Source organism: Taudactylus pleione, unplaced genomic scaffold (genome assembly GCF_031769625.1).
Source record: "Taudactylus pleione unplaced genomic scaffold, aTauple2 ptg000395l, whole genome shotgun sequence".
NCBI classification, from domain to species: domain Eukaryota; kingdom Metazoa; phylum Chordata; class Amphibia; order Anura; family Myobatrachidae; genus Taudactylus; species Taudactylus pleione.
The window spans coordinates 5194795-5217761 of record NW_028284796.1 but is presented as its reverse complement, the minus strand read 5'-3'; the positions used below and the strand labels follow the sequence as shown (position 1 = coordinate 5217761).

The window sequence follows — 22967 nt, the reverse complement described above, 5'->3', positions numbered from 1 at the left end:
ACAAGGTTTACTCATGAATGCTGAAATGGTCTGGTTTAAACAGAGCAATGCAGACGGATAATCACTGGGTTCGGAATGGAACTATTAACAGAGAGTCTATGAACACAGGTAAACTGGCAGGACTGGATGGAACCAGACTATGGGGCCTATTCATCGACACTAAAATAACGTTTTTAAGGACATTTTCCTTAAATAACGTTATTTTGGTATTCATGTAGCCACTTAGCACAGGAGATATCACAGATATCACAGATATCTCCTTGCTAAGTTCCCCTGCGTTAATTTCCACACTCCCCATACATTAGTATGGGGATGAGGAAATTGTTGTATTCATCAAATTCCGAAAATTATCAATTTTCGGAATTTGATGCAGTTACTATTTGCTACTGTGAGGTGGCGAATAGCAGGTGAAACTTACCTGTATCCGCGTGTGCAGGTCCCCTGACGAGTCCCTCCGGCGCTCTGCTCTGTCCTCAGGCTCCGGAGGCTGGTCGGACATGTGTGCTCCTCAGCAGAGCACAAGAAAGTTTAGACAAAAAAAAAAAGGTTTTTTTTCTAATCTGTCATGTGGTCTGCTGGGAAACCACATGACAGACCAGCAGGACGGAGCCGGAGGCTGCTGCGCGGACAGGTAAGTCGGGGGGGAGGGAGGGGAGCGGAGGGGGGAGGGGGTGGGTCGGGGGGATACACAAACTTACCGCATCTGTAGTCAGTGCTGCGCATGCGCTGGTTTTACAGATGTAACAGCGCATGCGCAGCACTGTTTCCAGATGCGATAAGGTAGTGTAGGCAGGGAAAAGTATCTATTTCCCGAAAAGCTGTCATCGTAAAAATGACAGCTTTTCGGAATAGATACTTATGGAGAGGTGGAATGATGAATTCCACCTATAATTAGCTAGAACTCCATGAGAGTTCTAAAGCTAATTATCTCCAGAGAATTTTTAGGTTTAATGAATAGGCCCCTGGATACGCAAAGTTAAATACAGAAGTTCAAGGTAGCAGTTCACTGCATAAATAGATCCTGATGTGAAGCAAACGTGGTAATTGCTCATAGCAACAAAGTCCAGAGTAACTAATATATAGATAAACAAAGTCCAGGTAAGTTGGTGCAATGTAATAATAATAATGTCCAGGATAACTTATACCCCTTTTACACCAACCGAATAACCCGGGTTATTGCCGGGTCTATCCGGGTCGATGCTCTGTGTGAACGGCTTCCAGAAAAAAATCCTGGGTTGATTTACCCGGGAATCTTACTTGGGTTGAGAGCAGGGTTGAAAACGGGTTGTTCCTGTGTCATGAGGCAGTGTCAACGGGTGCTACCCGGATTATTTTACACGGCTACATTCTGCTATTAGCTGATTGGAGCTTCTGGGGCGCTGGCCGATGATGTCATTTGTCAGGACCCTGCAGAGAGACGCACATGCAGCCATTACTTGCCTACCTAACCTTCTGCACACAGCCTGCACCACAGCCTGACCAACTCCCACCAAACACAGGCTGATACACAGGCTGCCACAGTCAGAACTGCAGCCTGCACCACAGCCTGACCAGCAGCTCCAAACGCAGGCTGATACACAGCCATAACAGCAGCCTGAGCCACACCCTGTTGCTACAGCAGCATGTGTGCTGCATCGAACTGGACCGATGCCGATATCCAAGAGCTACTGCTCATCTGGGCGGAGGAAGAAATTAAACGCCAGATGACCAGCACAGTTAAAAATGCAGTAGTGTACCACAATATAGCCCAGATGCTGGAGTCCCAAGGGATAAAACGCACACAGCAGCAAGTGGTCAACAAATTGAAGGCCTTGCGTAAGCAGTTCACTAAAGTGCATGATCATAACCGCAACAAAAGTGGTGCAGGCCGCAAGGAATGGGTGCATTACCAATTGTGCTACAGCGCTTTTGGAAATACAGCGCTTTCAAACCCCATAGCACTGTCCTCCTCAATTGCGCCATCCTGCTCCAGCCAGCAGGAGGATAATCCAGAGGTACCGGCTACACAGGTTACCCTGCCGTTCTCGCAAAGCAGACCAACATCACAGCTCCTACTGACTGATGAGCCTGGAGAAGGTAGTGGGATGGATTCATCTGTGAATGCTGACAGGATGGATTCATCTGTGAATGCTGACAGTATCGCTTCCACCATAGATGAGGTAGTTGAGACAAGCTCAGAGACTGCGCCCCCTAAAAAGACCCCTCCGCTACGCGCTAATAGTAAGTATTTTAAGAAAGAAAAACACCCACATTACACACACACACACACACACACACACACTACATTCACTTAAATGCAAATGAGCGTGCAGGTAGATAGAAGGCCACAAGCACATCTACGCAAACACCACTGTTATCTTTACGTCGGCTCAGTGCATATTATATTTTTTGTTTGTTTCTCCCCTTTGCAGTCTACAATGTGCCACCCAGAAAGAAGAAGCTCAACAGGTCGGAGCAAGCAGCTAGAGCGATGACTTCTGTGATCGTGGATCATCTCCGTGAATTGGATGCCGATATTCAGAGGCAGGAGGATGCTAGATTGGATCGGTTTCTAGACTCCGAAAGGCAAATGCAGCAGTCATTTATGAGGCAATTAATGGATATGCAGGAGAGACAGATGTCTTTTTTAGAGCGCACATTTGCTCGTGGTTATCCCAACCAAACACAGCCATTACCACAGGCCCCAGTGTACTCAGAACACAGATTTGGACAGTGCAATATGGGGCCCAATTATTACAACCCTAGCACTAACCCTAACACAACACAAATAAACCAAGAGTCACCACAGTATACAGTGTATAGGCAAATGCCGTAAACATGGCCATTTTAAATATTTTATCGTTGTACCAACCGGTACATGTTCTATTTTAGTTTTTTTTTTAATGTTGTCTGGCTAAAATTATCATGTATATTGTGTGATGGCACTTTTAATTTTTTTATAACTTTTATAGTATATTGTTTTGCCAGCAGGGATCTATAAGGCACTTTTCTTTTATACTGGGCATATTATGTTTGACATATGTTTTATACTGTTTTTATACTTTTTCAACAATCTGAGAATGTGTTAAAAAAACTGTTCTATTAAAAAACACAATATATGCACATGGTTAAAGTAAAAAAAAAAAACTTTAAAACCAAATAAACCAAAAACATGTTTGGAATATGAAATTTTGCCTTTTTATTTTAAATCAATAAGGGAAGGTTTGTTGCAATGGTGACCCGGATGAGCTCGGCGCTGTCCTCATGCTCCCCCACGTAGCTTACTGCATCACTTGTAATGCCCCCCACCTCAGTGTCCTGCACATTCCACTCGGGAAGGAAGTGGTCCTTTTGAATTTTGCAAATGTTATGAAGTATGCAGCAGGCTGCTACTACATGGGGCATGATTTTTAGGTCCACATCATTCCTATTCATGAGACAGCGCCAACGTCCTTTTAAACGTCCAAAAGCATTTTCCACAGCCATCCGGGCACAGCTAAGGATGTGAGTGTAGGTGACCTTTTCCGGGGACAACTGTACATGTTGTGTATAACCCTTCATTAGCCAATGTTTCAAAGGATATGCCGCATCGCCAATGATGTGGACCGGGACCTCCACGCCATCTACGGTCACCGATTTCTGTTAAACAAAAATATGGTCACTATAATGAGAAGTGGCATAAGGTGTACTCACATGGTAGTCAAGTAGGTTTCAAAAATTTCATGTATTTTATAGCACAATATATATGTTGGCAAATACTTTTGAATATCATGCATTCCGCACCATTTCACACTTCATATTTTGCTAAAGCACATAAGTATAGTGGACAAAAAGAGAAAAAGGACCATATATTCTTACGTCTCTAGGGAAAAGCCATCCACCCCACTTTACCTCTGCAATATTGTACAAGCCAGAGTTGGCTAGCACTCTGGCATCATGTGCCCATCCAGGCCAGCCTATGAAAACATCTGTAAAACTAAAAAAAAAAAAAAAAGAGTATTCTACCAACAATAAACATAAAATAAAAGTAAAGAATAATTGGTACAAATTTACTTACCAGTATCGGTGGTCCACAACAGCTTAAAGAATAATGGAATGCAACCCTTTCCGATTATAATAATCCACAGGGTTTTCATGGGGGGCGATGATGGGAATGTGGGTCCCGTCTATGGCACCAGCACACTGTGGATACCCACGCCTGAGGAAGCCTTGGATGGTTTCATCTAGGCGCTGTCCTTCTGGCAAGGAGATAAAGCGCTGGAACAGGGTATCCACTAATGCACGCGTCACCTGGTAAATGATCTTGCAGACTGTGCCAATCCCAACACCAAATAGACAGGAGAGTGTGCGGTACTCTCCGGGGGTAGCATACCACCAGAGTGCAATGGCTAATCTCCTGATTGGGATGATGGGCTTTCGGTAGTTGGTGGTCTGCATCATCAGTGCTCATGCCAGTAATTCCAATATATAATAAAAGGTGGCACATGACATCTGAAAGTGTTCCAGCCACTGCTCCACTTGGAAAGCTTCTACAGTCTGCATGAAACTTCTCCATGGTGGCGGTCTCTGGCCCACATTCTTCTATTTCTCATGGTGGTGATATTGGCTGAAATCAGTGCTCTCCTCCTGCACAAATATTGCCGTCGAAATCTGGCCCTCTCAGCCAAGAATTGCGCTCTCCTCCTCGAACCCTGCACAAGGTGCCACATCATAAAAAGCTGCATCCAATTCTCTGTTGCTGAAATCAACAGAAAGCTAAAAACAGTGAGGACATCGGGAATACCCACATGTGCTCCGTCTGCCATCATTGCTGCAATGCTGTAAGCTGTCCCCACCCCTCTCTTTTGTTGCCTTTTGTGACCTCATCTTTGTCAGCCCTTCAAAAAGTAAATTTTTAATGACATCTATAGGGAAAAGCAGGGATTACCCGGGTTCAGTGTGAACGGGGCAAACCCGGGAATAACCCGGGTCAAGTTGCAGTGTAAACGGGGTCTGAAGCAGAGTTCAACCCGGGATTGAACACAGAAAAAAAAAAATTGCCCTCCAGCACACTGCAGATAAATCAAAAATACTTGAATCCTACATGATAATAGAAATTCAGAGGTATTGGTTTACATACATTTGCAAATATATGAATAAGCGCTGGGCCGTCGTCAAGGCTCCTCTATACCAGCATCCCTAAAATTAAGGGGTTCACGTCCGAGAAGCAAGGCATCCCAAAAAATTCCAGCCAAGGACCACCCCCAGGGCTGAGAGCTCATACATGTACTGTTATCATGCAGTACATCAATTTGTTATTATATGACCCAGAGTGGGTGCTACTATTATGTAGCAATAATTATTTTGGGGTGAGCGTTTGGGAGTGGGGCCCCCGGGATTGTTCTAGCTGGACCTTGCTCATGGCATCACCACTTAATTCACATAGAATATTTTTTCACTTTCTATGCGTTTGTGTATTATTTATGTCATTTTAATTCTTTTACATCTCATTAACACTTATTGATTTATCTTTACACACCTATCCTTTAACACTTCACTATCACCTTTTTTCCCCTTTTCGTGTGATGCCCTGGGGGTGGTCCTTGGCTGGAATTTTTTGGGGTGCCTTGCTTCTCGGACGTGAACTCCTTAATTTTAGGGATGCTGGTATAGAGGAGCCTTGACGACAGCCTAGCACTTATTCATATATTTGCAAATGTATGTAAACCAATACCTCTGAATTTCTATTATCATGTAGGATTCAAGTATTTTTGATTTATCTGCAGTGTGCTGAAGGGCAATTTTCTTTTTTCTGTGTTCAGTGTAAACCCCGTCCTTTACAAGCACCTGTAGTATATTAAGCTGATTGAGCAACTACCATATTTTTTGCTTGCAGTTTGGAGGCATGAAAGGAGTCAGCATTAGGAGGAGGTGCTGATCCTTATAGTGCCATGTGGAGGTTTTTTGGGGTACCTCCAAGGTAAGTTAGCTCTCAGCTCATACATGTACTGTTATCATGCAGTACATCAATTTGTTATTATATGACCCAGAGTTGGTGCTACTATTATGTAGCAATAATTATTTTGGGGTGAGCGTTTGGGAGTGGGGCCCCCGGGATTGTTCTGGCACCTTATATAGGATCCAAAACCCACGAGACCCGGAAGGCGGGATGATGACATTTTGCCTCGATTTCAGATCCGAGTCAGCCTGACTCGGATCGGCCTCGGATCGGGGGGGCTCAGGGGGGTTTGGATTTCAGAAATCCGAACCCGCTCACCCCTACTATGTACTGTATGTATGTGACTATGGGCAGGATGTAGTAAAGGCAAAATACGGTCAAAACTGTGAAAACTGCCGTTTTTACCACATTGCCCATATGTACCAAACTATGGAAAGCAACACTTTCCGGAGCTTGTACACCTTCTATAGATGGCGTTGCCTATAGAAGCCTATGGGCTTCTTTCCCTCCCAGTGTTTTCCTCGGCCGCGCCTTTGCAGTAGTACTCCCGTGTCATGATCCCGGAAGTCCTCACATCACAAAGGACAGCTTTTATCGGAATAGCTGTCTTTTGTGTAAGTAATCGCAAATCTTAATGCATACAGCCTTGATAAACCCCACTGCATATGGTAAATGTCAGGCTGTATCGCATACAAAATGTGATGCTTGATACATCCCGCCCCATGTATGTATGCATACCCCCTCAACCACCCCAATTTTGGTGGGACTGACCTGCATTTTGGAGGGAAAGGTAGGAAGGGAACACTCTCACCTGGAAGTGATTTACACACCTACAATGTGACATGAAATGAGGGCGTGATGTGTTGCCATGCCCCCTTTTCATGTGCGCACAAAAGGCTTGTGCATGAGAACACGATCTCCATGTCCCAAATTATGCTCTTTAGGGCCCCCCAGCCTTATGTGCCCTGGGCCCCTCAAAGCCGTAATCAAGCTCTGTAGACAGTACAGACATAGGGCCTGATTCAGACCCACTCGCGAGCGGCTGTCCGCTCGCAAGTGGGTCGATGGTCTGCACTGCGCATGCGCACGACGGAGGGCGCTCCGTCGTGCGCATGCGCGAGACGCGATGAGCGAAGGACTTTCCTTCGCTCGTTGTGTCTGGTCAAAGGGGGCGTGCTGTCGATGTTGATTGACAGCACGCCCCCTTTGGTGGGCGTGCCGGGGGCGTGCCTCCCAGACGGGGGCATTTCCAAGGGAACGCCTACCGTCAGAAGCCGGCCCCACTGACATCACTAGTGATGTCAGTGGGAGTGATTTTGGCTCTGATAGAGCCAAAATCACTCCGAGCCTTGCGGTTGAGAAACTCAACCGCAGGCTTCGGCTCGCAGTGGCGATGGTCGCGATGGTCAAGACCATCGCGACCATCAACCTGCACGCTCGTATATGCTGTGGGTGGTGACCCACCGCTATACGAGCGTCCAGGAGGACGCTCCATAATTACGGAGGTGGGCCCTGATTCAGAGCAAGCGCTCTGGTCAGAGCGTCTGGCTCTGAATCAGGGCCATAGTACAGTACTATGCAGGTCCTTTATGTTTCCTCCTGTTGTCAGATGATGAAATAGAATCTTTTATGAGATAGATTAGGCCAGATCAGCCATGTTATTCCCCACATAAATGAACAACATACGCTGCATTGTAATTAGTTGCCTCTATGATGTTTGCCTGTATTATGTATATTAGACAGAAATGCAGCCTGCATGGGAACTAAGCTATGTTACTTGATGTTTTGTGCGATTGACTGCATTATGCCACAAGAACGTTGGGCCTAAAGATCAGGGCCGGTGCTTCCATTAGGCAGCTTTAGGCAGCTGCTTATGGGCGCCGGGACCTGAGGGGCGGCCCGCTGACATTCAGGCACAAAGCACAGTCACTAGAAGTCTGCAGCTAAGTGGCAGGTTATGGCCCCATGGAGGAACGGGGCAGGCTGTACAATTGTGCAGCACTAGGACCTCCTCTGCACCATTCTTGCCTACCTTTTAAATTCTCTTCCCGGGAGAAGCCCGGGTAAGAGAAGCAGGAGGGTGGTGATGGGGGCGGAGCCTGATGATCGCGTAATTAAGTCCTGCCCCCTCGTGGTAAAATTGCCACGATTGCTACAATTTACATACAGGGCGGGACCAATTGCGCGATTCATGTAGAATCGTGTCATTAAGCCCCGCCCCCTGCACGAAGACCCACGATCACCGCGGAAATTCTCATTCTGCCCACTTCACTAGGAAGTGGGCAGAATGCAGGATAAATGCCTACCCTTCCAGGGGTGCGGGGGGTTACCCAAAAATTCGGGAGCCCTCCACGAAAACCGGGAGGGTAAGCACTGTGTCTGAGTGACTTCCGGTAAGCTTCCCTGCCTGCCTCCAGAGTCCTGGCTGATGAGAAGGGGGGTGGCAGGTACAGAAAGGGCCATCTGAGGAGTACAGGATGTACAACTGTATGGGCACGAGCATATGGAGGGTGGCCAGTGGTTCTGATGTTCCTAACTACAAATTGCTGGGATCATTGGTCTTTGCAACAGGGCTAGATTATAATGGAGGAACCTGCCCTGGGAAATCCCTCTCACTGACAGATCCCCCCTCAGGCCCCCCCAGCAGATCAGCATAGATTCCTTGCCACTGGAGTAGCCCCTCCCCCAGCTCTTTCTTCCTTCTCCATTCTTCTATTGGCACCGCATGGAAGAAGGCTGGGACTACTGTATTTACGGAGCACACCACAAAGGTACTCCCTTTCCCCTGCAGTCTCTTTCACTGGCTCCTTCTTCATCCCTGCAGTCTCTCTCACAGTCCCCTTCTTCCCTACAGTCTCTGACTGTCTCCTTTTTCTCCCCGGCAGTCTCTCTAAGAATAATCTTCTTTTCACATGCAGTCACTCTCACTCTTCCCTTCTTCACCACTGCAGTCTCTCTCACTGTCCCCTTCTTCACCCCCTGCAGTCTCTCTCACTGTCCCCCCTTTTTCTCCCTTGCAGTCTCTCTCACAGTACTCTACTTTACACATGTAGTCTCTCTCACAGTACCCTTCTTTACACATGCAGTCTCTCTCACAGGGCTCTATTTACTACAATCTGCATTGGTAATGCAGATTGTAGTGTGATATTATCGACTGAATTCGCATTGCGAATTGAGGCAATATCACAGGGTTTTACTACAAACATCTTGCAGGGACAGAGCTTGCGAGAAAGCTCTGTCCCTGTGAATCCCCTCCGCACTCTAGTCACAATATTTTTGCAAAAAAATACCGTGACTAGTGCCCCGCGCATGTGCCGACCGATCACCACTGCTACCCTACCGGTGCTAAGTCCTGCCACTGACACTAAGCCCCACCCTCCGCGATCTCGGACCTCCCTCCGCGATCCCCCCTCCCTTAATAGCACTTACCTGCAGTCATCAGTGTTCCGGTGATGTCTTCCATGCCTCCGGTCAGCTGATAACCCATACTGCCCTGGGACCCGATCACCTGATGACCGGGCCACAGTGCAGCATGGGAGACCAGCTGACTGGAGGGGAGTCATCCCTGGAGCCCCGACCACTGGTCCCTGGAGTCAGGTAAGTGAATTTTTTTTTTCACTTTTATTTTTTGCAGTGTTTCAGCTTGCAGTCTGTTTAGACCACACAGCTGATCACTGGGACCAGCTCTGGGCTCTGCTCTCCCCGTTAGAGCATAGGAGTCCGGTAACCGGGGAAGACCCTGGATAACGTCACCTCCAGGTGGCGTTATTATCACAGGGCTTTCCCCTGTATTTTTTTACAATTTATTTTTAGTAACTTTGGTCAGATCACATTTCCCATTACAATTATTAATGCGATCTGCTTACTAAAAATAAGTGATACTTAGGGGTTGGAGTAGAATTTTACTAATTCTACTCCAATTGCCCTGTAATAACTATAGGTGATACTAAAATAATGTGAAAAGGGTGTGAAAATACCCATTTTCACTTTATTTTAGTAAAAATAATGTTAATAAATAGAGCCCACAGTCCCCTTCTTCATCACTGCAGTCTCTCTCACAGTCCCCTTCACCCCTGCAGTCTCTCTCACTATCCCCTTCTTCACCCCTGCAGTCTCTCTCACAGTCCCCTTCACCCCTGCAGTCTCTCTCAGTATACCCTGCTTCGCCCCTGCAGTCTCTCTCAGTATACCCTTCTTCACCCCTGCAGTCTCTCTCACAGTCCCCTTCACCCCTGCAGTCTCTCTCAGTATACCCTTCTTCGCCCCCGCAGTCTCTCTCACAGTCCCCTTCACCCCTGCAGTCTCTCTCAGTATACCCTTCTTTGCCCCCGCAGTCTCTCTCACAGTCCCCTTCACCCCTGCAGTCTCTCTCAGTATACCCTTCTTCACCCCCGCAGTCTCTCTCAGTATACCCTTTTCACCCCTGCAGTCTCTCTCACTATCCCCTTCTTCACCCCTGCAGTCTCTCTCACAGTCCCCTTCACCCCTGCAGTCTCTCTCGGTATACCCTTCTTCGCCCCCACAGTCTCTCTCACAGTCCCCTTCATCCCTGCAGTCTCTCTCAGTATACCCTTCTTCGCCCCCGCAGTCTCTCTCAGTATACCCTTCTTCACCCTTGCAGTCTCTCTCACTATCCCCTTCTTCACCCCTGCAGTCTCTCTCACAGTCCCCTTCACCCCTGCAGTCTCTCTCAGTATACCCTTCTTCGCCCCCACAGTCTCTCTCACAGTCCCCTTCATCCCTGCAGTCTCTCTCAGTATACCCTTCTTCGCCCCCGCAGTCTCTCTCAGTATACCCTTCTTCACCCCTGCAGTCTCTCTCAGTATACCCTTCTTCACCCCTGCAGTCTCTCTCACAGTCCCCTTCATCCCTGCAGTCTCTCTCACTATCCCCCTCTTCACCCCCACAGTCTCTCACACAGTCCCCTTCACCCCTGCAGTCTCTCTCAGTATACCCTTCATCGCCCCCGCAGTCTCTCTCAGTATACCCTTCTTCACCCCTGCAGTCTCTCACTATCCCATTCTTCACCCCTGCAGTCTCTCTCACTATCACCTTCTTCACCCCTGCAGTCTCTCTCACTATCACCTTCTTCACTCCTGCAGTCTCTCTCACAGTCCCCTTCACCCCTGCAGTCTCTCTCAGTATACCCTTCTTCGCCCCCGCAGTCTCATTATGATTTATATGTAACATAATTCAAAAATGGCCTCTTACATACAGTAGCCTTCATCCATTTTTTTTATTCTACAGTAAATTAATATTGTTATTCTGTAGTTTTTAGATCTGTGTAAAACAATAATTTCCAATCCAGCATGTTGGTTCTAGAAAACATTGTCTTTATGAAGACACTGTTGACCCCTTCACACTCCTGTGTGGGCATCTGTCAGTCCCCGTGCATAAAAATTACACACCGAGTTGTCCTAGACTTTGGAAAACACACACAAGTGTGGTTTTATGCAAATTAATTGAAAAAGTATATTGGGGAAGAAGGGACGGCAATGTGGAGCTTTGCCTAAGGCACAAAGAAACCTTGCACCGGCCCTGCCCAATGGGCTTCTTTCAGAGAGGAGGCAGTACAAGTTAGCAAATATGGTGTTTGTGTGTGTGTGGGGGCTCAATGTGTGTGTTAGCCAGGTATTCAGAATCCTTAATCAGGCCCTGTTTACTCTCTAATAAGGGGGGGGGGGGGGGACAACAAAAAAGTTGCTCCAATTTACAGGTCAGCAGCCTCTCATTCACGGTTTACATTCCCTGTTTTTTCCCAACACAATTGTCAATGTGTGTTGGCAATGTTATTAAAATGTGTAATGTGTAAATACTCCCAGCACCAGAAATGTGTTAAACAGACTGTAGTGCCCCTAGTTCACATTATGCCACACAGAAACCGCAGTTCACATTATGCCACAGTGCCCCCCACACTAATGATGTAGCTACATGGGGGTCCCTGTTTATGGGGGCCCCTGGATGACCGCCTCCTGCCACCCTGTTGTTAATCTTCTACAGCCACCCACTCTCCACCACTCACAGGGGACCTGAGTAAAGGAAAAAGACAGCTGTTTATTTACAAACTAACAACAAAATATTGTGGGATAAGCCGAGGATAATTGTAAATTATGCTAAACACTTTCACAGTGTATCTATCAGATTTACAGTACAGTACATCTTGAAAGGTATTCTTAAAGAATTTTGCATCACTGACTGTATTCAAGGTTACTGGAAACATACTCAGCAGGACCCAAATTACATGTATGCAGACTATTTTCATTTAATTAGATGTAAAACATTTATTAAAGCAGCTGGGATAGTTTTCATTGCCAATAGAAATAAAAAAACAACAATTTAATGAGTAACGACTCATCTAATCTTCTAACCCTGTTACTTAGTCTAAATATTTAATAACGTTCTTTGACTGCTGTCAGAAACCAATTATACAGATGTATTGAGGCCTCCAAAATGCTAAATAAATATGAAAAATGTTTCCCAAATGATTAATTAAAAATTGGAGTGTGGGATTCTCTTCTAGCAACTTTACTGGTGGAATCAATTAGGTGTAAAGTTTGTACACTCTTCAATTGTAAATGATCTAGCTCTACTAGCGAAATAGTAAAAATATCTTGTGCTGTATCTGTTGTTGGTGTACAGTAATGTTTCCATGGAACATGAGAATGAATACATCTGTTTTAAAGGGTACTATTTAAAAACTTAGGGGCCTATTCATCAACACTAAAATAGCGGTTTTAAGGACATTTTCCTTAAATACCGTTGTTTTAGTATTGAGTCCTATGGGAGAAAAGCGCTCTATAAATAAAATTATTAATTATTATTATTATTCATGAAGTATCTTAACACAGGAGATATCACTGATATCTCCTGGTTAAGTCTCCCAGCGTTCATTTCCACACTCCCCATACATTAGTATGGGGATATGGAAACTATGGTATTCATCAAATTCCAAAAATTATGTATTTTCAGAATTTGATTGAGTTACTATCCGTCACTGTGTGGTGGCGAATAGCAGGTGAGACTTACCTGCTTCCAGCTGATGAGGTCCCCCGGGGTCTTCCTCCGGTGCTCTGGTCCGTCCTCTGGCTTCGGTGGTTACTTGGACACTGTGTTCTCAGTGCGGTCGGAAAATGTGTGTTTGCAAAATTGCGAGTGCCTGCTAATTTGAGTGACAGGATGAGGCGTTTGTGGGTGGTAACAGGGGAAGGTGCTTGAAAACGGGGAGTGGAGATCCGAACGCAGGCATGCCAAACGGTCAAAACGGGCATTTTAAGGGTGTGCATAATTAGCAAAGCAGCGTCATCGACCACGTCACTTGGTTGTTTCTTAGTTTCTTAGCCTGAACTGTTCGCATGATTACGGTAGGAAAATCCAACCACAAGCACTGCGAGCAGTTCAGACGCCTTTCGATGTACTCGATTAATCTAATAAATAGCGGAGATGATGTATGATGCGAGCGGCCAGGGGGCGTCTTTACAAAATAGCGAGCGCATGTTTCGTTTGCTCGCTCAGACATAGAGGCGTCAACAGACTGCAAAGAGCGAGCGCTCAATTTAAATATCCGGCCCCTTTTTCTGAACGAGCGAGCACAAATAGCGTCCGGCTCTGAATCAGGCCCCAAGTTTGCTAAAATTATACCCGTGATTATAATTACGATTCTTGGTAAATTCCCGAGTTGTATTCATCCCTGGCTATGAAAAGTACTTGAGAGTTTGGCCGATGGTGTATTTTTTTTCTATTTGTGTTCTCACCCGAGTTTGCCTTTGGTAAATCTGCAATCTCGACCAAACACGATTCTTAGTAAATTTACCCCTATATGTGACTAGGGATCACTTTAAGGCAGTCACCTTTATGGACATTGCTGATCAAAGGTATTGGTTGGCCCATTCCCTTTATAAGGAAAACATTAATGTGAAAGATTTGATTATGGTAACATTTCATTGCATTAATTAATCTGTATTAATAATGTTATTGATGGTGTTTGGTATGTTGTACATTTATACCCCTTTCACATCGCTATTGGCAGGTCGCACCCAGGATTTGTACATGCGGTGTTCCCGGGCATGACGTGCCTGAGACCCCTTTCAGACTGGCGGCCCAACCAGGCAATAATGCCAGGTCAATTATGTCACCGCCATCGTTGCTGAGCCGGCGCATGGAGATGAGATCATCTCCAAGCGCCGGCTCTCCCTATGCAGTGAACGGGGCCCGGGTCAGCTCGACCCAGGTTACCCGTTCACACCGCAACACGGGCCGGATTGAATTTTTGTTCAACCCTGCTCATTACCAAGGCTGAAATGCTGAGTCGCTCGATCTGGGTCATTTCAACTGGGCCCTTTCACACTGCTCAGTAATCTGGGTTGCTGCGCGTTCATGTGCAGTAAGTAACCCGGGTTATTTGATGGTAGTGTGAAAGGGGTATTACATACATTTCTTGACCAACACTGAGCACAATATCCTTTAAGCTCCCACGATTAATATCAATCCATTACATAGTACACCATCATACAACATTGTTATTCACACTGAGCGCTGAGTTTCTACATTTAGTTACTAATTATTATAAGGGCCAGACTCCCTTACACCACAGTAGGGTTAGGCCTATTTCACACTTGCCAGTTTTGACCGGCCGGCAAAAAAACAGCCATTTTTTTGCCGGGTATGTATTGTAGTGATGCAGGGAACTGGGTGGGTCCTTTCACACAGCACGGGCACGGCATGGTCAGCGTGTTACAGCCGGAAATATTCACTGAGAAGGAGGGCTGCCATACCGTGCCCGTGCGGTCCCTGCACGCCAGTGGTGTATAGGAAACAATGTTTCCTTTCACATAAACCGGCCGGCTTGTACAACAGCTGCTGCTGCTGCACATGCCAGTAGTTAAATAAATAAATAAAAACATTAAAAGCGTCTTAAAGCCGCTGGTTGTGAAAGGCACTGAGTGCCTGAAAAATCGGCCAGCTACTGCCTGTTTTTCTGCCGACCGGTCAAAACCGACAGGTGTGAAACAGGCCGAAGGCTAAACACCGGTGAATCCCCTCCATTATCAACTGTTCTGAATATAGAAACAGACTTTTTTTTTATTAATGTGATGCATATGTGCGGAGATTATTATCACATACCACACTATTATTATTATTATCATTTATTTATATGGCGCCACAAGTGTTCCGCAGCGCCTTACAAAGTACATAACCAAAAAAGTGACTAACAGTACAATACAAATACAATGCAGGACAAGGACAGGTATAATATACATTGCTACATTGGTGACCATAACACCCAAATAAGCAACAGAGCATAAGAAACCAAGTTTTAGGTGCTCTAGTGTGGAGTAAGAAGTAGATGAAAATAAAGTAAAGAGAACCACAAGAGGGTAGACGGCCCTGCTCGCAAGAGCTTACATTCTAAAGGGAAGGGGCAGACAAACAGGCATGACACAGATGGGGTAGACAGGGAGGAGGGAGCATGGAGTAGCGGGTTAAGATAAATGCTGGAAGGCTTTGATGAAGTAGTGGGTCTTGAGTGCCCATTTGAAGGATTGTAGAGAGGTGGAGAGACTGATGGGGAGAGGGAGAGTGTTCCAAAGGTGGGGAGCAGCACAAGCAAAATCTTGGAGGTGGGAGTGGGAGGAAGTAATTAGTTGGCATAAGAGGTGGCGTGCATTTGTTGAACGAAGAGGGCAGGCAGGAGAGTGAAGGGACATGAGGTCAGAGATGTATGTGGGAGAGGAATGTGTGAGGGCTTTGCAAGCGAGTGTGAGAACCTTGAATTGGATTCTGAAGGGGAAGGGGAGCCAGTGGAGGGCTTGTAGGAGAGGGGAGGCACATGTAAGCGTTTGGAGAGAAAGATGAGTCGAGCGGCAGCATTGAGGACAGACTGGCGAGGAAAGAGATGGGAGTTGTGAAGGCCAGAAAGGGTGAGGTTACAGGAGGTTACAGTAGTCCAATCAGGAAATGAGCAGTAGTGTAATAGGGTCTTACCAGGATCCTGGGTTAGAAAGGGTCTGTTCCTGGAAATATTTTTGAGATGGAAATGGCAGGACTGTAAGAGGTTCTGGATATGTGGTTTGACGGAGAGGGAGGAGTCCAGGATAACTCCAAGACAGTGCACTTAGGGGCTAGAGGAAATAGTTGTGCCATAAATTTATAAAGAAATAGTGGGAATTGAGGTTATGTGGGAGGGTGGGAAGATGATCATCTCAGTCTTAGACATATTGGGTTTAAGAAATCACTGGGACATCCAGGAAGATATAGCAGAGAGACTGTTGGAGATACGAGTGAGAAGAGAGGGGGAGATGTCAGGAGAGTAAAGGTAGATTTGAGTATCATCAGCATAGAGATGATAATGGAGGTCAAAAGAGCTGATGAGTTCACCTAGAGAGGACAGAGGGAGAATAGGAGTAGTCCAAGAACAGAACCTTGGGGAACACCTATTGTAAGAGGATGAGGGGGGGAAGAGGAGTCATGATAGGAGACAGAGAAGGATCGGTCAGAGAGGTAGGAGGACAGCTAGGAGAGGGCAGTGTCATGTAGACCAAGGGAGTGAAGGATTTGCAGCAGGAGAGGGTGGTCAACAGTGTTGAAAGCAGCAGAGAGGTCAATGAGAATGAGCAGAGAGTAGTGGCCTTTGGATTTGTCAGCAAGGAGGTCGTTGCTGACTTTTGTGAGGGCAGTTTCAGTGGAGTGGAGAGAAAGAAAGCCAGACTGAAAAGGGTCAAGGGGGGAGTGGTTGGAAAGAAAGGTGGTAAGGCGGTTGTAAACAATGCGCTGAAGGGAGGAGAGAGATTGGTCAGTAGTGGCGAGAGTGTTTGGATCAAGGGTAGGTTTTTAAGAATGGGCAAGACAAGGGCATGTTTGAATGCAGAAGCGACAGTGCCAGATGAGAGGGAAAGATTCAGGAGGTGGGCAAGATGGGAACAGGCACAAGGAGAGAGGTAGCGGAGGATACGTGAAGGATAGGGTCAAGGGGGGAGGTGGAAGGGGGGAGGACCGGATGATAGCCGTGATTTCCTCTCCAGATCCAGGGGAGAAGGATGTCAGAGTAGGTAAAATGGAAGGGGAGGGATGATCTGGGAAAGGAGGACGTGTAGTGCTGGGGGACTGGTGGAATATGATGTCCTGACATATGGAGTCACTTTTAGATGTAAAGTAGGTAGCAAAGTCAAGGGCAGAGAGCAAGGAGGGAAGGCCAGGAGGGGTGGGCAGAGGAGTGAGCTTAAGTTGATGAAGAGACGCTGGGGATTTGAGGACTGGGAGGAGATGAGGTACTTGAAATATTGTTTAGAGAGGGAAAGGGCAGCACTGAAGGATGAGAGCATAAATATGAATTGGAGAAAATCTGCCTTAGAGCGCGATCTTCTCCACTGTCACTCGGCAGTTTGTGAACACTTTTGCTGGGTATATGGTGCATCTAGAATGCCAGGGTTGAGGTGTGGATCTGCGAGGGTGAGTAGTGATTGCCGGAGCAACAGAGTCAAGAGCAGAAGTAAGGGAGGCATTGTATAGGGAAGCCGCTTGTTCAGGGCAGGAGAGAGAGACGATAGGGGAGAGAAGTGATTCAAGCAGGAAAGAAAAAAAAATGCTGTCGATAGCCTCAATGCTACGCTTAGTGATGGTGGCCTTGGGAGGTAGAGGAGGGTAAGGAGAGATTGATTGTGCACTACTGCACAATCAATAGAACTGTCCTGGCTTCTATAATGAATTGGAAAGTCTGATTTACTTCCTTGTGGGAAATTATTATTTTTTATAAGTGATAATCACTGACCTGAGATACGTGTATAAATCTCTACCTGTTCTTCTGCTGTATTTCCTTTTCTTCTCTTCTCCATTGAGTTCTCTTAGTAGAATCTCAGACATCTGTGGTTCCTATGTAAACTACTATGACTGCATTATATCATCACATTACGAGTGAATGGAGCTGTGCATTCCTCATACTCAGTGTACTGTATCTCTATTACGCAATACTGACAGCAGCATAAGAGGTATGGGGCCGGAGCCCTATAATATTATACCACTTTAAAAGCCAGCCCTGTTTAGGCTAAATAAAAGCAAAATGTGCTTAATCTAATCTTACAGTATTTTACCTCTGAGCAACCTAATTAAAATGAGACTATAGAAAATAAATACTGTATCTGATTGATTTTAATGGGTTACAGCTCATCTGTGCTATTTGCATTATGATATTAAATAAGTCTGTTTGTGAAATAAAAAAAATAAAAAAAATTACAGTATGTTTAAAAAATACACATCAGGGGACTTCCGGTTCCGGCGTCATGGTGTAAGGAACCTCCAGTTTGAGCTCACTCACCAATCACCGGGGTACACCTTTTAAAGGCATTATCTACCTCTAATTCCTGCCGTTTACCTCCCGTGCTGCTCCCCGAGTGTGGCAGGGACAACATGGACCGGTTTGTCACCACGTCCCCACAAGCTGTTCAAGACCCAACACGCCAAGAGAAATGCCGGGCAGCAGGAAACATGGCACCGACCGCTGGTCCCGACCAACCTCTCCGACCCCCAAAAAGCCTTCTACAGAGACGACATTACACCACCGGTCCAGTTATGTCATCCCTCAGAATCCCCTGTCTCATATTTTATTTATTTATTTATTTCCAGTTATTTATATAGCGCACACATATTTCGCAGCGCTTTACAGAGAATATTTGGCCATTCACATCAGTCCCTGTCCCAGTGGAGCTTACACTCTATATTCCCTACCACATGCACACACATACACACTAGGGTTAATTTGTGTTGGGAGACAATTAACCTACTAGTATATTTTTGGAGTGTGGGAGGAACCCGGAGGAAACCCACGCAAGCACAGGGAGAATATACAAACTCCGCACAGGTAGGGCTGTGGTGGGAATCGAACCCATGACCTCGGTGCTGTGAGGCAGTAATGCTAACCATTACACCATCTGTGCTGCCCATATGGGGAAATAGTGGAGGCAATAAAGTCGACCATGACCCCACTCCTCTCACAAGCTGTGTATGACATCACACAGCAGACACAGCAGCTCTCGCAGAGAGTCTCACATACTGAAAATCAAATAGGAGCAGTTCTCCATGAGGTAGGAGATCTCAAGCAAGCCGTAAAGAAACTTACCTCTGAAAATTACCAAATCTATAATAAATTAGACGACATAGAAAACCGTTCCCGCAGAAACAATAGAAGATTGGTAGGCCTCCCTGATTCTGTGAAAGGTGCCTCTCTCGCACATTTCGTCTACAATACCTTACTCTCCATTTTGGGGATAGAACAAGAGTGCAGCGACTGAGTCATTGAGAGGGTACATAGCGTGGGACCACCTCCCTCACCAAATAAGCCATGTCCTCGGGTCACCCTCTTCAAATGTCTGAACTACCTCCACAAGGTGGCGTTTTGGACAGCATCCCATCGCAAAAAAGATTTGACTTGGGAAGGTCGCAAACTTTATATTTTCCAAGACTATTCCGTAGAGCTAACTAGGGCCCATAAAGCTTTTTCTCTTATTTGCTCACAACTGATCTCAGAAGGCCGTAAGTTCAGTCTATTGTACCCGGCTCGTCTTCGCATTTATGAAGGATCTTCCCACAAAGATTTCTCCTCTCCTGCTGATGCCAAAGCATACTTGGAAGAATTGGCCCAAGCCTCCAATGCCGATATTAGTGACTCTCCCACTGGCTGAAGTCTGCTGACAGCATATTTTACAGGCCATCCATATTTGAATATAAAAATCTGATGTTTTCAAATTCTCTTACTGTTCCTACTCTTATATGTATAGACTAACTTTGGTCTTACCAGCATTTGTTTAATATGTAATCTCACTTTGATTTGCTACATTTTAGTCTATTCAGCTGATCCTCTCAATCGCTGATAATTAATCTATCTATATTTCATTGTTCTAATTGCAAAATGTTTGTTATTACTACCTTATATCTAGATTAAATGTCATATTGATATTATGATCTGGAAATTTATACTTCTCATTATACCTGATACTCTGGTGATCTTGTCGGAGCTCGACCCCGCACATGCTGGTTATCTTTAGTGGTTGTTATATACTACTTACACACTTATTTAGATTAGTTTCCCGGAAGTACGGTTGCAATGCTGTGTCTCAATTGGAATATATTTTTTTACCTGTTTTCTGTTTTAGATTTTTTTCCTTTTGCTCCTATTGTCTTGTCATAACCCCTCCTCCATGACCTTCCAACCCCTCTCTCCCTTTTCCCTCATCCATGCAGGGGCGTGTCTATAATGGGTGCAGGGTGTGTGGGGAACACGGGCCCCTGGGTCCAGGGGGGCCCTGCACCCATACTATTACTTACCTCTCTGAAGTCCCACATAGGCGCGGGGGTCCGGCGCTGTAAAACGACTGGAAAATGGCCACAGCGGCCATTTTCCCATCGTTTGCGCATGCACAGTACAGGAAAAATGGCCACGGCTGCAACCTGTGCATAAATTATAGACTCTGGGCACACTCTAGTGCCCAGAGTCTATAACTCCGGTGCTAGCCACGCACAGCTCAGTGCGCTGCTGGCCGCCGGGCAGAGAGGAGGGGGCCCATGTCGAAGCCTGCACACAGGCCCCCTCCTCACTAGAAACGCCCCTGTATCCATGTGATCACTACTAATATTTCAAAACTAGATACTGTATGTCTGTGATCTCTCTAAACTCAAAACTGAGTAATGATTGACCAAAAGATAGGATCCCTGAATGTGGGTGGATTCAATTCTTCAGCAAAGAGAAGGAAATTCTTCTCTACCTAAATAAACAAAATATAGACCTAGTATTCCTCCAAGAGACACATTTAACCCCAGAAGAGACTAGGGCCCTCATTCAGAGCCGGACGCTCTGAGCAGAGCGCACGCTCTGAATGAGGGCCGTCCTCCATAATTATGGAGCGTGCTCCTAGACGCTCGTATAGCTGTGGGTCACCACCCACAGCCTATACGAGCGTGCAGGTTGATGGCCGCGATGGTCTTGACCATCGCGACCATCGCCACTGCGAGCCTGCGGTTGAGTTTCTGAACCGCAAGGCCCGGAGTGATTTTGGCTCTATCAGACTCCCACTGACATCACTAGCTTCTGACGGTAGGCGTTCCCTTGGGAAGGCACGCCCACCAAAGGGGGCGTGCTGTCAATCAACATCGACAGCACGCCCCCTTTGATCAGACACAACGAGCGAAGGAAAGTCCTTCGCTTGTCGCGTCTGGCGCATGCGCACGACGGAGCTCCCTCCGTTGTGCGCATGCGCAGTGCACACCATCGACCCACTTGCGAACGGACAGCCGCTTGTGAGTGGGTCTGAATCAGGCCCTAGGATACTTATTATGCTTAATTGGGTTGTATTGGGATCAAGCGATCATACTTCTAAAGCATGTGGTGTGGCTATATTGATTAAGCTTCATTTCCCAATTGAAGTTTTAAAAACTTATACTGACCAGGGTGGTAGATACATGGTAATATCTCTAAAAATCAAAAGTTGCATTTATTTACTGTCTAATATTTATGTGCCAAATATGTACTCCAAAATGTTTTCATAAAATGCTACTTATTCTCACTCCACTACTCCCAGCTCCCCTGATCTTATGTGGAGATTTTAATTTAATTTCTTCTGAGATTTTAAATAAATCACAGCAATCACATCATCCACTCTCTTTACCAAATTAGGTGTCCCATCAATAGCCAAACACCTTCAATCTATAGATGTTTGGCGAGCCCTACACCCGATTGACAGTGAATATACCTGTCTGTCAACGGCTCACCATACATTTTCTCGAATAGACTACATAATAGTATCACAAATATTACTTCCTAATATAACAGACTCCCAGATCGAAGCAATTTTAGTTTCAGATCATGCCTAGGCTATGGCTACTTTACATATCCCTGAACTCTCTGGCTCATCTAAATCCTGGAAATTTCCTTCCTGTCTCAACAAGGTGATCAAATTTCGAAATAAGCTGGAAAATTCATGGGAGGATTACAAAAGTGATAACATCTCCCACCTAGAGTCTGACCCATTATTGTTTTGGCTGACGGCTAAATCAGTCATTAGATGTGTCATTATCTCTTATGTTTCAGCTACTAACAAACAATATACAACACAATATCTTGATTTCAGCTTTTCAGCAATATAAAACAAATCCTACTCCTCACACCAAACACCTTTATGTATTGGCTAAGACTCATTTTGATGAATTCATGGAAAGACTAGGTGAGAGATACCTCTTCTCAGTCAACTACCGCTTTCATAAATTTGGCAATAAGACAGGCAAACGCCTTAGTAATCTGCTCAATGGCTCTCGCACTCCCATGGTAATTCACCAACTCAACACCCCTCAGGGTTCCCTTGCTTCTCCCAATGTTGAAATTGTTGAAATAATGAAGTACTTTTTTGCAGATTTCTATTCTGCTATCGGATCTATTCCCTCTCCTACTAATTTGGAAACCCCCCTTCCCCAAGATTTTTGGGAAACTCTGCCTTGTCCTAAACTTACAAATGAGATGGCTCAATCTTTTACAGTTCCAATAACTTTAGAAGAGGTACAAAATGCTATCCGTCATCTTAAAAGTGACAAAGCCCCGGGCCCTGATGGCTATAGCGGGGATTTTTATAACATACTTCCACGGATAGAGGATTTATTAGTTTTGGTGCTCAACTCACTACTTAACTCGAAAACTTTACCTCCTGATTTTCATTCTGCGGTCTGAATGGTTCTCCCAAAACCGGGAAGAGACCTCTCACTTCCAGGCTCATATCACCCTATTTCTTTATTAAACTTGGACTACAAGTTACTCACAAAAATCCAGGCTGACCGAATGAAGATTGTGCTCAATAGCATAGTCAATTTGGATCAAACAGGATTTATATGGTGTCGTCACTATTTCAGACTCTTCTATTTTAGACTCGTATCCGTTTTGGATTCCCAGACACATTTCTAGATTTCTTAAAAAAAACTTTATCTTGAATCCAAAACACAAATAGAATGGAATGGGTTTATTTCCACTCCCATCGCTAATTGTAAAGAGACAAGGAAGGGTTGCACCCTCTCCCATCTT

At 45.7% G+C, this 22967-nt stretch overlaps 1 protein-coding gene across 1 annotated transcript; it reads left to right on the top strand.

Moving 5' to 3' along the window:
* The first annotated feature begins 1622 nt into the window (after positions 1 to 1622).
* LOC148506802 (uncharacterized) lies at positions 1623 to 22619 on the top strand. Its single transcript, XM_088446255.1, has 4 exons — positions 1623 to 2220; positions 2412 to 2648; positions 19433 to 19567; positions 22030 to 22619. Exons 1-4 carry the CDS (start codon positions 1623 to 1625, stop codon positions 22617 to 22619), a joined length of 1560 nt encoding a protein of 519 aa, XP_088302381.1.
* The last annotated feature ends 348 nt before the right edge of the window (positions 22620 to 22967 follow it).

Coding starts and splice junctions, on each gene's coding strand:
- LOC148506802 (XM_088446255.1), top strand. CDS start 1,623: ATGTGTGCTGCATCGAACTGGACCGATGCCGATATCCAAGAGCTACTG. Junction 2,221..2,411: donor CCCTCCGCTACGCGCTAATA/GTAAGTATTTTA, acceptor TCCCCTTTGCAG/TCTACAATGTGCCACCCAGA. Junction 2,649..19,432: donor AGAGCGCACATTTGCTCGTG/GTTATCCCAACC, acceptor AACTGATCTCAG/AAGGCCGTAAGTTCAGTCTA.